Source organism: Tupaia chinensis, unplaced genomic scaffold (genome assembly GCF_000334495.1).
Source record: "Tupaia chinensis unplaced genomic scaffold, TupChi_1.0 Scaffold000088_1, whole genome shotgun sequence".
Lineage (NCBI taxonomy): Eukaryota > Metazoa > Chordata > Mammalia > Scandentia > Tupaiidae > Tupaia > Tupaia belangeri.
Window position 1 is genome coordinate 5,092,588 of NW_006159550.1, and position 17,163 is coordinate 5,109,750.

Sequence of the window (17,163 nt, forward strand, 5' to 3'; positions counted from 1 at the left end):
AGGGTTTTCTTTTTTCTTTTTTTTTTTCCATTTATTTATTCCTTGAATGAGAGAGACAGAGAAACAGCACCACAAGAAAGTTTTGACTCTACTGTCTGTCCACAGCCTCAGCCAGTAGGGATCAGGAGCACAGCCCCCACCCCCCCAGTGTACTCAGGAAGGCCTTTGCCTCAAACTCGCACCTTCTCCTGTGGGCAGCCTCTGAAAGCCTTCCCTTTACGCAGCACCACCCTCTGGCCCTCCTAAATCATGACATTTCTATTAAACTTTTTAAATTCACATTTTTGTCTAATGGTGAACTCTTGGTTTCTGGCAGTATCAGCATAAATATATAAAAATGCAAATATGAGAAATATCACAATTGCCAATACCATGCTAGATGACTCTCTTCCTCTGCCATCCCTCCTTTCTTCACTTCCTTTCTTCCTTTGATTTTTTTTTTATAAATATATAAAAATGCAAATATGAGAAATATCACAATTGCCAATACCATGCTAGATGACTCTCTTCCTCCCTCTGCCATCCCTCCTTTCCTCACTTCCTTTCTTCCTTTGATTTTTTTTATTCCCTCTCTACTCATTTCTCTTTCTCAATCTTTCCTTTGTCTGGTATCAGGGCATACAATGAAAAATTATTTTAAAAATCATTTGAAATTATGACTTTCAATTTGTTTATGTGATATTTAATATATAACCTTATTTCTTTCCATTTCTATTTTTATGTTTTTCTTAATTTTTCAAAATTTTAAATTTATATTTGTTGTATATGACATGCGTGGGTCTCATGTAAAAAGTGATAAAACCAGACGCATTTAGAGACGTTAGCTTCCATTCTGGATTTCTTCCCCTCTTTTCTGCCTCATCCTACAGGCGACACTAATTACTTCTATTAGATATTCTAACTTTTCTTACTTGTTCATAAGAAGTCTTCATTTTAAGTATGCAGTTGCCAAATAAAAAATAGGATGCTCAGGTGAATGAGAAATTTAGCTAAATGGCAAATACAATTTCCATTTAAGGTATGTGCAAAGTTGAGATGGCTACTAAACTGGAGCTGTGAAATATTGCTTTCATTGACTGAAAAATAAAGATTTTCTACTGAGACTCCTCCCTACAGATTAATTTCTAGTAGCCTCCACACACTGAGTATCTAGATAGGTCCAAGTGAACAGGATCCAAACATCTGAATATGACTAGGGTCTGAATATTCCTCAATTCCTACGGAATCTAATGCACAAAGAGTGAAAAACAGAATGTAAGAGAGATTGCAGATCACCTCCTCCTTCATGCTTCTGAATGCTCAGATTGAACTTCGAGAATTAGGAAAAAATGCACCATCTGTCAGATGACCAGAAATCACCACAGGGTCACAAGAAATTTGGAAAAGCAAGAAAATACCTCTCCTCCAAGGAAAAAGAATGAAACTCATGGAAATGTCAGATAAAGAATTTAGAATATTCATAGTGACAAAGCTAACAGAGACGGAAGAGAAGAGAGACAATGAACTGCAGAAGAGGCAGGAGAAAGGAGCCAATGAGTTCCTGGAGTTGAGGAAATTTTTGAAGATCTGAAAGAGGAAATACACACCATAAAAAAAGAATCAAATGAAACTGTTAGAGATGAAGGCAATAATACAGGAAGTGAAAACCTCCCTTGAAAGTATTAAAAGCAGAACAGATCATACGGAAAATCAAATCTCAGACGTAGAAGATAGAATTGCTGGCCTAGAAAAATCTACCACAAAGACTGAGAAAATTGCCCCCCAAAATGAGAGTAATATACAAGAAATACTAGATACCATCAAACACCCAACATCCAGATAACTGGTATCCCAGAAGATGAAGAGACTCATAAGGACATTGATAATCTATCATTCCACGAAATACTGCAAGAAAACTTTCCAACCCTAGAGAGGCATTCAACAACCCAAGATCTTCTCCAAGACACATTGTAGCCAGATTGACCAAAACCACAGACAAAGACAAGATACTAAGATTGGCAAGAGAGAAATGTCAAGTTACCTAGAAAGGATATCCCATCAGGCTAACAGGGGTCCTCTCATTAGAAACAATGCGAGAGAGGAAAGAATGGGAAAATACATTCAAAGTGTGAAGAGAAAAACAGTTCATCCAAGAATACTGTCCCTGGCAAGAGTATCCTTCATATGGGAAGAAAAGACAAGAATATTCTCAAATAAACAAAACCAGAAAGAATTTACCAACACCAGACCAGCTCTCCAAGAGGTTCTGAAGGGAGTGCTATACCAAGAAAATTAAATACAGACACACAGAAATAAGAGTGTAAAAACTAAGAAAATGTCCAACTTAATCGTAGGGACAAGTCTGGAGTTGAATATTATATCCCAGAATTCAATTGGGAAGATTAGGCTACAACAGAAGGTAGATTAAGTACATGAGACTAAACTGGTGAAATAGAATCTTTTGCCTACAACATTACTCATTTTCTTCTATGCTTTGCTTTCCAGATTTGAGGATTTTTTTAATTCTCTTGAGCTATCGATGTACCTACTATTTGAACAGAATCCTAATTTATTTCCTGGCTTTAAATTTTAAGCAAAGCTCTCTTATTCTTTCTTTGATTTTGATTTATTAAAGCTAAAACTGCTTTTCTTGAACTAGAAAATATATTAAAAATACCTGTTTAATGACCATAGTAAGCTATACAACATCATCTAGCTGCTACTTTATAGTATATTCATTCTACTCAGAGTTTCACAGTTAAAGTCAGAAATGTATTCACAGATATGTATATATCAGCTGAACTTGCTATTGAAAATAGTTAGATTATTTGGGACCAGCGCTTGGCGTAATGGTTATGTCGCTGGACTCCCATATAGTCAACCATGGTTCAACTCCTGGACCCAGTGGCTTAAACTCATGTTGGGCACATGTGCATGCGTGCCCAAGATCCAAAGAGGAGAATGGAGGAGAAGGGATTGCATTGGGGCCATCCACTCTGGGGGGTGATTTCTCACTTTCTGTCTCTCTGTCTCTGTCTTTCTAGTGAGCGCACGCACCCTATAGCAAAACAAAACAAAACTCCACCTCTCAAAAAAAAAAATAAAAAAAAGAAAAGTAGTTAGATTATTTAAGAAGTTTTGTGAATCAATAAGGGACAAACCAACCGTTGGCATAATAGATATGTTGCTGGACTCCCACGTAGTCGACTGCGGTTCGAGTCCCAGACCCAGTGGCTTAAACTCACGCCAAGCGCATGTGCATGCATACTCAAGATCCTGAGAAGAGAAGGGATTGTGGCATGGCCAACCCCTCCAGGGGGTGATTTCTCACTTTCTATCTCTCTGTCTGCCTCTGTCTTTCTGGCGAGCGCACGCACCCTGTAGCAAAAACCTCTCAAAAAAACCAAAAATTTATATATATGAAATTTCAATTTATGAATTTCAAAATTTATATATGTGAAACCAGAAATGGGAAATTATTGATGATAACATGTGTGATTAAACCACTATGCAGTGTATTCTGGATGGGAAATCACATTTTGTATGCTATGATGATGCTCAGTGAATGAAAAATTGATTAATTACTTAAAAATGTTTATGCTTCAATAAAAAGTTGTACTATATTTGGTTTCCAAGGATTACATATATTCAGGAAATGATAAATTAAACACATGCATACATTCCTAAGGAAACAGAAAATATATATAATGGAGATCATTGTTTTCTTTCTATGATTTGATATTGCATAAGTATGAAGTGATAATTAAATTTTTCTTACAGCTAAATTTCCACATTAAAAATTGTTAATCTTCTATAAAATTAAGTGCTTAATATTAAAAACACTTATGAATTATTCCCTAAAAAAAAGAAAATTATTTGCTGACGATAATGTGTACGGTAATATCTTTGCTTAAGCCAATATGTTCTGCATGGGAAACCTCACTTTTTATGCTGTGATGATGTACAGTGAATGAATGTAAAATAAATAAATGCTTAAAAATGAAAAAAAAGGTATGTACAAATGTTACACACCATGACTCCCTGTCCATTTTCCTCTCCTCATTTATTTTAGACAGGATCTCATCTGTCGCCGTCTTCTCGGCTCAGGTTCCCTAGTAGTTGGGACTATTGATGCATTTCCATGCCCAGACTTTAGGGTGGTCCAGGAATCGAACCAAGGCCTCTCACGTGACCTCAGCATATCAAGTCTCAGCTAGCACACACACATCCACGGTTGAGCCTGTTAGTCTGATTAAATCTTGCAAGGCTGTGTGAGAAAGCCTGTTTACTTGATGATGAACAGAAATCTTCTAACACACCGATTTGTATACACACATGCACACTCAAAAACACACAGGTCCATTTACCTTGAGAGGAATCAAGTGTGACCAACAGACCTGATTCAACTTTCTTGTAACTACCCAGGTTCAAAGCTTCTGAGATCTGCTGGTGGTGCCTACTGACAGGTGCAAAGGACGGTGGTTCAGGACGAGGATGCAGAAGTTTCCTCTAGGACAAGACCATGGCAGGGGCATTGACATACTAAAACTATGCACTGCAGGGAGTAAACCTGATGTCAGACTGCTCCCTCCCCCAGGAACAGGCAGCTGTATCAAATCCCTGGTTCTTCTTCCCACCATATTTGGCTCAATCTGCTTCAGTTCTGGGTGTCTAGGGGCTGCTGGCTTCTCTCCTGGAGGGAGCCTGATCTCAGCTGCCACAGGGGGGCGCTCCAGCAATGGGTGGACAGAGCAGGAGGGGCTCCTCCCCCAGGCTCCAGTGCCCACCCCTGCTGGTAAATAGCTTGGTGTTCCCAGGTAGATCCTCAGTGACTTTTCCCTGCTGTGGCCAATCTGGAAGATCAGCTTCAACTCATTGCTTTCTGCCCTACAGATCTCTTCTTTTTGTGGTGAATTTGAGTTTTGAAAGGATATCATCTGGGTCCCTTTTCTAAAGCTAGAGAAGGGAGGATGCAGTGGGTTCTAGTACAACTGGTAATTCTCCTGGCTTCTGGTAAGTATGTTGCATAGAAAGATAATTACTAAGTTTTAGTTTTTTCCAATAGAGAAATATTCTAAGGAATTCCTTAACATTTTTTGTTGTCTTTCCTTCTGTAGTCTGTCAATTATCTTCCATCCTGGAAGGGAGAATGACAATCACAAGGAAGATTGGATCATCCGTTGTAATCAATTGTGACTTACTCCAAGTTCGTGCGGGCTACCTCCACTGGTACCAATTCCAGGAGGGGAAGGCTCCTCAACGCCTTCTTTACCAAAATATACACTCTAGAGAAAAGGCAAAGGTGGATTTGGGGAACATTCAAGGAAAATACCAGGCTTACACAATTGCAGAGAATAGCTATGTACTTAAACTCCAAAGTCTGGGCCAAAGTGACTCTGGTGTGTATTCCTGTGCCATCTGGACCAGCACAGTGATTCAGGCCTGCCTTGTAGTGCACTGAAAATGTTCTTGTGTCAGTTCCTGTACACAAGGTAGACCAGCCTCATCTCACTTCCTGCCCCTGACCTCACTGTATGCTGAACAAATAGAAGCCTGGAGCTCAGCGCCTAGCCCACCCTCACCAACCCACTCCCTGTTAACTGCTGGGTCCTCCCCCTACCAACACCAGGACTTTTATTAATTGGAGCTGGCAGGACCAGCTGATGGCCTAATGTTATGTTGCTGGACTCCCATGTAGTCCAGTGCCATTGGACTTCCAGACTTGGTGACTTTAAACTCAAGCTGGGTATATGTGTGTCCAAAATCCCAAGAGGAGATTGGCAAAGAATAGATTGCAGTGTGGCTGTCCTCTCTGGGGGGTAATTTCTTATGCACTGTCTCTCTGTCTCTGTCTCTCTGTCAAGCATACGTGCCCTATAGCAAAAGTATCTGAAAAAATAAAACAAAAAAAAAGAAAAAAAATGGAACTGCCATATCTAGGCATTAGTCAAGTAGCCTGACTGGCAGCATGGTTCTCTTTGAGCTCTGTTAGGGGTTGATGAAGAGCTATCAACTTGAATTCCAAGACAGAGATGGTCTCCAGCATTTGATATATTACTGGATACCTTAGGAGAGCATTTTGGTGAGAGAACACATATTGGATATTTTTTTCAACATGTTTCCAATGATCATGGCTAGTAGTGAATAATTATTCATTCTTTAAGAGTATGGGAAATGATGGAGTGAACCTTCGAACTTCATGAAGACCTTGTTCTAGCTATCTGATTGCTGTGGACTTTCACATTCGTTGACCCCTCACTGACAAACTCATCCAGAGCAATTTCAGTCCTGCAGGCCCCATTCACGATGTGCCCTCTAAGGCTGTGCCATTTTGGTTTTTTTTTTTTCCATTTTTAGTTTTTTTATAGGGTGGGTACTCATAAGAGAAACAGAAAGTGCCAGAGAGAAAGAGAAAGTGAAACATCACTCCCCATGGTGGATGGCCACACCACAATCTATTCTGTTTTCCTCTTGGGACTTTAGGCATAAACACACTTTTTAAATGTCCTTAAAGTTATTAAATGATTAAGTAAGCACTGAAACTTCCGATTTTTAATTGATTTGTACTTTGCAGATATTGAAGATTGTTTATCTCAAATGAATATTGTAAGGATTCAATTCAGTAAATTAAACATCCAATTTACCTACCACAATCGCTGACACTTGGTAAGTGAAAGAAATACTAATTCCTCTTCCAGAACTTAGATAACCACCTATTTGAGGTCATGATCTCTGAAGTACAGATTAGAATATCAATCACAGTTTGTATCTCACTTGAGGAAAAATGGTCAGTGTTTACAAATGCTTTCTATTTCTAAGACTATTACCAGCTTCTTAAAAAGAATTAAAAGGGACCAGCAGTTAGCGTAATGGCTATGTCGCTGGACTCCCATGTGGTCGACTGCGGTTCGCGTCCCGGACCCAGTGGCTTAAACTCACGCCAGGCACGTGTGCGTGCGTGCCCAAGATCCCAAGAGGAGAATGGAGGAGAAGGGATTGCGGGGTGGCCATCCCTCCTGGGGGGTGATTTCTCGCTTTCTGTCTTTCCGTCTCTCTCTGTCTGTCTGGCAAGCACACACGCCCTATGGCAAAAATCTCTCCAAAAAAAAGAAAAAAGGAAAAAATATTTATCACACATTATCTAAAATATCTTTTGCTTGTATATAAGGTAATCCCTCATTTTCAGTGGAATATAAAAGTATTTTTAAAAGAAGTTTTTTCAATTTAAATAATAAATTTATCAAGCTATAGATAAAATTATCAAATGCCTACTTATGTAAATATTTAATTACTTAATCAAGTGTACCTGAAAAATTTTAAAAGCAATGACATAGTATAGCAGACAAACTATCAATTATTTAAATTATTTCTAAAATCTATTTGAGAAGACCTAAAATAAAAGAATTCCTTACAGTCAGATCATTGAGTAAAATAGTTCAAAGACTCTAAGAAAAGAAGATAAAAGAACTGTGATGCCTACCAAGAAGAACAGGGTGAAACTTTATATTGGAAGGGAGGAGGAGAAAGTAGTAGAGTACAAACTTTGCATTAAGTGATAAAATGAAAGACTCCAGATTCTCAAATGTGATGTGTTTTTCACTGTAAAATTAGAAAACATGCTCATGTGTATCCCCCTGCAACGATGCGGAGGACATTCTAGCCTTTAATGCCATGCACACATGGGGACCCGGAGCAGAAGACAGGCAGATGATAGTGATCCATGATGACAGGAGGAAGGTGGATTTGGTGTCCAGATTTCTGGCCCTTTCTCCAGCCATTCTGCCTCAAAGGACCAAGGCAGGAATTTGACATGAACTGAAATTCCTGGGGACAGCGTGGAGTCAAATGTGTTGTGCCTTTGATTTGGGTAAGAGCCATCTGTTTTGGACAACACTTTTACATAGTTTGGAAATTACCTCATATATTTACTGCACTCTCTAGGCTTTCGCCAAGATTTCGTTTGATTTACTTAACACTTGAAATACTGCAGAGCAGACAGGAGAAATAATTATCTATTGAAGATTGGATATGTGATGGGTACATTGATTCCTGTGGTGCCTTTGAAAATTCCAGGCATGTTTGTGCAAAAATAAAATCCAAATGGAAGAACTGAGAAATAACTCTTCTCGCTTAATTGACATAGGTCTAATTCCAACTCCATAATGCTACATTTCCATTCTTAAATAGAAGGTTTGACTTTCAAATCTCTTGTTAGAGCACATAAGTAAAGCAAACAAATTGCTAGTAATAGTAAAGATGATGATGATAATACAAATCTCATATTTTTCTATATCATTTGAAATTGAATTTTTTTTACATATGTTGCTTCATTTTGGTCTAATTTCAGTGCTGGTAGTGATGTTACATTCAGTTACTCTGTAATTGTTAAAACACCAACAACTTCTGAGTTATTTGATTTGCCCATCCACTGAACTTGTTCTGAGCAAAATGAACCAGGGCTACTATCCTGGCCTCCTAGCAATGTCAGATGATCTTTTGTCCTATATAGAACTTGAAGAGCTCAGGGAAACAAGACTAGTCTAAAGTTTTTGTTAGGGGTTGAATCACTGTGGAAAATTACTATACGAAACACTTCAGTAGAGGAACAAAACTCATTGTCACAGGTGGGTATGAGAAAAATACAGTTTTTCAAATATGATGAAAGATTAGAAATGATAAATTTGCAAGACTAATAAGATTTTAGAAAAGAGAGGAATGTAGTAAGAATTTGATAGAGAAATCTGAGGAGATTTGAAATCAAATGCTTTTTCTGAAGAAGCACATTGTGTGAATATTGTTACAGGGTTTGGCTCTGTGTACAAGTGGACTTCATTGCTCTTGTGTAATGTATATAATTATACAAGTAAAGTGTTCAGCCCAGGACAGAGTTTATTACAACAATTAACTGTTGTGATGGACTCACTAGGGTGGACTCTCCTTTTCTAATGGCCCAAGGGTCTTGTGAAAACACCTTGCTTTGGTGTTGGGGCGACCTGGAGCTCTGTCTTCACCATTTCTGTTTTGGGGAGCTTGAGTCATTATTGTCTAGCTTCAGTTTCCCATGCAATAAAATATAATAATAGTAAATACCCATCATGATTGTATGAGAACTGAACCACACAGTGTGAGCAAAATACTGTACTTGAAATAAATGCCCCTTAAGCTCAATTCATTTGCTAAGGGAATCGTATCTATTGTGGAGAGTTGTCTGCAGCCAGTATCATCTATAGAGACTAAATCACCTGATGACTCAGCTGTGCTTCAACTGCTCAAATGGAACGTTACTTTAACATTTACTCACACCCCAAAAATGGAATCTTCAGATAGTGGTCTCTCAGTAGTGGCCTTTTCCATGACTTGACAAGCAAAATGACATTTTGATGTATTTTTTTAAATGTATTGTTGTCCTATATGCTTTAAATCTTAGTCCTTTATCTTCATTGATATTATCTCTAAAAGAGGTATTTATTGGCCCTAAATTTTATGGTCAGTAAGTTTAGGCTTTATGTTTCTATTCATCAGAAAAAACTTGAAATCATATAGAAAATTGCTGAGCTATAAACTCAATTAAAGTGTTAGAAACTTTTCATAAATCTGAAACATATATTGAAAAATATACTTTGCATAATTACTGATTTGATAAAATAAAAAAGACAATAAATATAGAGAATACAAATTAATAAAATACATAGATTTAGAATATCATACTTTTGAGGGAAAATATACCTCCTCTTTGGTAAAATTATATAGAATTCACACTGCTGAATCATTTTTAAAATTTATTTTATTTTAATTTTCTATTTATGTATAATCATTATACATCTTTATAGGATATGGCATCTTTTTTTGATGCATGTATATGATGGGTTATAAACAGATAGAGGATATAAACATATTCACCATCTTCAACATACAACATTACATTATGTTATGCACATTTGAAATTTAATACAAAATACTTCTATTTTGGAAGTGTATATATAGAATTTTCAATTATACTCTGAATTGTGAAATACAGTTCTAAAGAAAATCAAAGTGATTAATAATCAGACAAAAAATGTCTGATAAATTAAAGATGATACAGTTTTGGAAAAAAGTTAATCTTAACAGAGCCAATACAAAATAATTTGTAATTGCCATTAGGGGATTGTGAGAGAGAAGAGTTTATAATCTGAAAAGATTGTGGTATCAATCATTGATCCAGTTAGAAACAGGTAAAATTGTTCATAACAATAATTTGGAAGGTATAAAAAAAGAAAACATTTACTCACTGTATGTTCTTGTAAGATTACAGACACTTTCACTTACAAAACTCATTTGCTTTTTATTTTTTATTTTTTTTAAATCATATTTATGGCTTACTGGAAAATATAATAGTGTGACAGTCATGCTTAATGCTTTTGCTAAGTCAAGGGAGAAAAATGGATAGGAGTGTCATAGAGGTATGAAAAAATTTAACAGTTCCAACAACTTTAGCCTTACTGAGAAACTAAATATGCATTATATACTTCTGTAATAAGCTTGCTTTCATCCATTATAGTGATAATCACGTAGTTCATTCAAAAAACTGCTATTGATTTTTACTACTCAAGACTGAATTCAAAGTTGAACATGTTTGCTCAACAAATTAATGAAAATGTAAATATTATATTCCAGAGTATTTAGTCTACATATGTCCTTGTCAATGAGGTGTGTCTCTTGGAAGGAAAATGTAGAGTCTCCAGTTTTTTACCTATTGAGTCAATCTGTGCCTTTTAAATGAGGGATTTAATTCATTAACATTCAATGTTATTTATATGTGTGCACTTATGTTTTAATTTTGTTCCCCTTTTTTCTTTCTTCTACATGTTTTGTATTCTCTTCTATTTATCTTCCTTGAGTTTTCCTGGGATAGTATTCCCTTAAGTATTTCTAGAGAGCTGGTCTAGTTCTGGTAAATTCTTTCAGCATCTGTTTATTTGAGGAGAATGTTATTTTTCTTTTTCATTTGAAGGATAATCTTGTAAGGTATACTACTCTTGCCTGAAATTGTTTTTCTTTCAGAGTTTTAAATATTGTCTTCCCATTCTTTCCTTCTCTGCATTGTTTCAGTTGAGAGGTCTGATGTCCGTCTAATGGGGTAAACTTTATAAGTAACTTGACATTACTCTCTTGTCATTTTTAGAATATTATGTTTGTCTTTGACTTTTACCAATTTAGCTCTGGTATGCCTTGGGTAGAAACCTCTTATGCTAAGTCTATTTGGTGTCTTTTATTTCCTGTATTTAAATGTCTGTATGTCTATCTAAATTTGGAGAATTTTCTACTAAAATGTCACAAAAGATTTTCTATGCCTTTACCTGTCTCTTCACTTTCTGGAATACCTAACATGCAATGGTCATTTAATGGTGTCCAGGATTTCCCATATATTGGCCTATTGTTATTGGCTGTTCTTCTTTTTAGTTGCTTGAACTTAATCAGAGGTTTTGTCTTAATGGTCAAAGATTCTTCTAATATGCTGTGGATACTTTTGAGGAGGTTTTAATTTTCTGTGTTACATTCCTTATCTCCAGAAGTTATATTTGTTTCTTTTTCACTATGTAATTCCTTCTTCAAGTCATGGAAGACCTTTCTCATCTCCTAGAATTGGTTTGTCTGTTTTCTGTTGCATCTCATTGAGAATTTTACAATGAATATTTCGAATTCTTTTAATGACATTCTGTGATCTCTTGTGTTTAATCCATTGTTGGTGAGTAGTTATAATATTCCCTTAGGTGAATTATTTCCTAGTTTTCTCCTATTTCTTGAAGTTCTGCTCTGATTTTCAGTCATCTGGTAATATTATCAACTCTCCCTACTTCTCTGGAGTATGTTTCTGTAGCTATGTGCCCGAGCCCTTCCCTGTGGTGTGAGTGAGCTTTGAGCCAGTTTCCCTCTTCTGCTGTGGGTGGGAGTGTGGAATCCACAGTGGGAGTTTAAGTTCATAGTGGTGTTTCGCCTATTGCTGAGAGGTTTTCGAACTCTCTCTACTTCTCTGGAGTATGTTTCTGTAGCTATGTGCCCGAGCCCTTCCCTGTGGTGTGAGTGAGCTCTGTGCCAGTTTCCCTTCTCTACTGTGGGTGGGAGTGTGGAATCCATAGTGGGAGTTTAAGTTCAGATTTTCATAGTGATGTTTCTCCTATTGCTGAGAGGTTTTCAGGGAGAGCATTCCTCCAGTACCTCACTGTCTTTGGGTGTTTGGGCCCTGTATACCTAATCCTCTCTATTCCCATGTGACTAGGGCTGAGCTACACAGGTAGAACCTGAGGTGGTAGTGCCACTCGTCACATGGGCTGGAGCAGCCCCTTCTCCTACACCCAAGTATGGCAGGGATCTTTGGTGATCTGCTCAGGATGGGCAGCCTCTACTTCCTTGTTGCTCCTTCTATCTCTGGGACTGCAGAGATAGAAGGGTGGTGTCTGGGTGGGGTCCTTGAAGACCCGAGCAGCCCTTCCTCAACCACTGCATGCTGGGTGGGGGTCGCTGGTGATTGGGTGAGGCCTGGCAGCCCTTGCCTCCCTGTTGGATCCTCCACTTCTGGAACTTTAGGAACCAGGTGGTAGTCTTTGAAGATTGAAGCAGCCCCTCCTCCCTTACTACAGGCTGGGAAGGGGTCATCAGTGACCAGCTCAGGCTGGGCAGCCTTTTCTTCCCTGTTACTCCTTCTATTTCTCCATACTGTTGAGTTTGATATAAGCAACTAAGGCAATTTTCCTAAACGATATCATTTGTGATGTAGTTTAGCATATATAAATGGATAGACTTATTCATTTTTACTACAGTTGCTATTTAGGCATCATGAAAATGATTTTGACTATAAAAACATTTCTTAAGTACATTTAGAAAATAATATTCAATGAAAAAACATGGCATACAATGATCCATGATATAGGTACTGCCCACACATAGTCAGCTGTTTAATGCCTAGTTAGCTACCACATTGAGAAGGTTGTGGAAAGTCAGTATTAGTTTTATCCTGAAAGAATGAAACTTTTAAAAAAAAATGTAGCTAAAGAAAAGGGAAAGCGGTAATAAAGGGTGTCGTTTTCCAGATTCAGCATTTTGACCTTCTGTTTCTCTAGTTTAATAAATCAAACTATTCCTATTCAGAAACAAAAGGTTCTAAGATAAAAATTAAATTATTTATTTCACTGACTAGAGGCTCCAATTATGTAAATATGATGTACAACTGAAAATTAATCTTGTTTCAAATAACGTGATTTTAAAATTAAAAACAAAATGTGTGGTTAAAAATATATACATAGATAGATAGATAGATTGTTGTCTTATTATTATCATGAATAGTGTACTATTTATTCTAAAAGAGAGATATATGAAATTAGAATAAGCACAATATTACCTAGAGAATATTGATATCATAATTTTTAAAACTCAGGTTATTTGCTAAATAATTCAGCATAAAAAAATGGGAGCTTTGCTACATAGACAGAAATTCTCAAGAATTGTTTTCCTTTTTGTCCTAAAATGAGAAATAAATTTTTCTTGTCTTAAAAAATTAACTGTTGAAGTATTAATAAACCACCAACTAGTCCCCAAGATTAGTAGTGAAATGTTGAGTTTTGTCTTTAAATTGCTTTGGGAAGAGTTTTAACATTTAACATTTGAATCATTTGATTAACAATGTTTACAGTCAATTAAGTTTCCAGTATTCAAGTGACATGACTTTGCAAACATACGATATTTTATATTTGATGTTATACCTGCCAGAAATTCTCGTAATAACTTTTGACCCTGTACTAATTACATATGCATCTATCATAGCAGGCTGAAATAAAGAAAATAGTGGCGCTCCCAAACAGATCAGTGTCATGTACAGTAGATACAAATCTGAAATAGTCACTGAGAGTAAAATGAATTTTTTTTTTTTTTGGAGAGATTTTCGCTATAGGGCGCGTGCACTCACCAGACAGACAGAGAGAGACATAGAGACAGAAAGTGAGAAATCACACCCCAGGGGGGATGGTCACGCCACAGTCCCCTCTCCTCCATTCTTCTCTCGGGATCTTGGGCACGCACGCACACGTGCCCGGCGTGAGTTCTAAGCCACCCGGTCCGGGACGCGAACCACGGTCGACTATGTGGGAGTCCAGCGACATAGCCATTACGCTAACTGCTGGTTCTCTAAATGTTGTATAAAATTACAAAATAAAATGTGCTTTTGGTGAATTTTTAAAAAAACAAATACAATTTTTATAAGTACATCACTTGATAAGATTACCATGAACATTTCTAAAAATAATAGACAGTCAATTCCCCCTAGATTTAAGGCTCTGTAAATAATTTGGAAGTACAACTTTAAAACACTGCCCCAACAAAAACCTGAGATGGTTCAGCTGTGGAATTGAGATGACACAGAATGTTAGAAACCAACCGGGAGAACTTTTTAAACTTCAGAACTGGCTCTGGGAATACACATTTGAAGCTAAAAGCTCACCTGGATAGAGCCCAAGTAGATTCCCATCAAAACAAGTGATTAGATGTCCATTGAAACAAGTGTATGTATATTGTTCTTTAAAAAAAAGAAAAAAGAAAACTCCCCTCTGACATTTATTTATATGAGATGTAAAAAAATATATGTTACATTCCAAGGTCAGTTAAATGGAGAATGTGAATTCACAGAGCTGTAAAACATGAGAATTTGAATTATTTAGTCAAAGGGAGCATGAACAGGATTCAGTTAAGTGCAGCACCAAAGAAACAATCCCACATGGCCAACCAGGGTTTGAGTCTCAGACATGGAAGCTTGAAAATTGCACTGAGCCCAGGATTCTGATGGGATGGAGAAGTGGAGGGTAAATGTTTGCAGAGCATGACCAGGTCCCATTGCTGGGTGGTTTCTCTCTCTCTCTCTCTCTCCTCTCTCCCTTTTTCTCTCTTATGTTTAAGTCCATCACAGCATGTGGAGAATGCATGAAGATCAGGTTCTAAGCTAGACTCTGCCACTTCTTAGCTGTGATTTTGGTAAGTTCCTTAATCTTGAAATTTCTTTTCACATTTTTAAAATAATGACAATAAAGACTATCTTGCAATGCATGGTGGGCGAGAGCCCTTGGTAGGAGCTCATTCGAGCTTTCCTTCCCACCACCATGCATAGGGTGTGCCAACCCACGCAATGTCTGCGATTCTCTATTCTTGTTAATCCCTATTCCATTTTCCCACAGACAGAACCTTGAATACAGACCTCTCCCCCAAGCCCACCATGTTTCTTCCTTCAGTTGCTGAAACGAACCTCCATGATGCTGGAACGCATCTTTGTCTTCTTGAGAAATTTTTCCCTGATGAGATTTATGTACATTGGAAAGAAAAGAATGGCAAAACGATCCTGGAATCCCAGCAGGGAAAAACCATGAAGATCAATGACACATACATGAAATTTAGCTGGCTGACTGTGAGCGGAAATTCCCTGAATAAAGAACACCAGTGCATCGTCAAACATGAGAACAATAAAGGAGGTGTCGACCAAGAGATTCTCTTTCCTCCAATAAGGAAAGGTAAGTGGATGCCGTTATTAACTTACTAATATTTCATTTATCTTTTAATGAATAAAGTCAGTAGAAGGAGAAGACCAAATTACTTCAGACATGTACAAGTCAGTTTTTGAGGTTATTTCAAAACAAATACATTATTATATTAACATTTTTTCCCCTGGAGATTAACCCCACAACCTACATCTCAAATGATTTCCAAGCACATATGATAAAAAGATCTTGATTAAGTGAAATTGCATCCTAGACCCATACTCATATGGCTAAGAATTCATCTAGAAGGGAAAAGATAATCCAAAACAAGCATTGTGATTCTTTTCCTTCCTCCAACAATTAACTTTTTTCAAGTTTGTACTTTTCCCCAGGATTTACAGTAATATATTTGGTGAATTGTAAATGTGATTATGGCGTGTCTTTGTATTTCAAGAAAGAATTACATAGAAATGCTCAGCCCCTATAAAAATAATCCAATTGGCTCTGAATGATTACAATTTCCAGGCGACACTGCTCTTGTGTTTACATTGATGGAGATATGCTTTATCCCCATGAATTATTTTCGCTCAAGTCTACAGATTATTTTCATAAAAAACTTGCCACAAGTCCTATATTTTTCAGTCCTTCACAATTGCACAACTATCCTTTGAATACTGACTCTGCCACTTCTGGTATGATTCTTGGCAAGTTACTTCCTCTCTAGTTCCCATTTCTTCATTTATAACACGGGCTCCAATCACACATGCAATATGCGAAGCATGTCTGCGGTTTCTGGCGCAGTACTGGTCACTCTGTCAGTGTTAGCTTTGTCCATATTGTTGCCATTATGTCACAAACACATGCCCTGGGGAACTCAGGTGCATGAAGGGGACCCTGGGGAGATGTGCAATATGGAAAATTATGGCTGCTTCCTTTACTTAGATGAGAGACTTCCTGAATCCCGTCTCCTTCAAACATGTCAGCTCATGCTGTGGATTTAGGATGGGATGAATTCACTGTGGTACCTTGTGTACCGTACTCAGTGTCTGCAGTGTGTGCAGAAGACTACACAGCAACTGCTCTGTCCATTTCTCCATGGCTCAGTATTGATGGAACACCTGCATTGGCAGGCACTGTTCTGATAGCTGTGGATGTCTCAGGAAAACCAGGGGTTCTGGGGCCTGTATCTTCACGTGCAGACAAATAGTATATAAATTAGATCTTCTGAATTACATACAATCAGACCAATTATTTCAAAATTTGGGGGCTCATATTTTTAACGGATGCCTCTTGTATGTCTTGTTACCACTGGTTATGGCTTTTTACCCCTGGTGGATTATACACAAAGACACACGCTGTCAAATAATGTGAACACGTAATTGACAAGTACTCATGTTCATTTCTTTCAGCTGTCGTGGCTATTGATCCAACAGAAGTTCCTTTAACAGGTCAGAGTGGTAATTTTTTGTGTATATTTGCCCTTATGCCATGCTATTGATAAATATTTTTTCTCCTGTTCAATTTAACCTTGAACTTCTTTGACGTAAAGGAAAGAAGAACAATTATTCTTGGAATTATGTGTCTTACATTTTTAATGTTTTCACTAACTTTTTAAAATATATTTTTATTTCATTTTCTTTTATACATTCAATCATGTTATTTAGCTTACAAAGTGAATATTTCAACA

General features: G+C 37.3%; 1 gene segment (V, D, J or C); it reads left to right on the plus strand.

Annotated features, from left to right (window-relative positions):
- Nucleotides 1-8,545: 8,545 nt before the first annotated feature.
- Nucleotides 8,546-16,974, plus strand: LOC102469497 (T-cell receptor gamma chain C region C7.5-like; the record flags this gene model as incomplete). The annotated part of the segment is given in 3 exon segments: nucleotides 8,546-8,603; nucleotides 15,180-15,509; nucleotides 16,886-16,974. Coding segments are annotated over 3 exon segments (477 nt in total), but the record flags the coding sequence as incomplete, so codon positions are not given.
- Nucleotides 16,975-17,163: the final 189 nt, after the last annotated feature.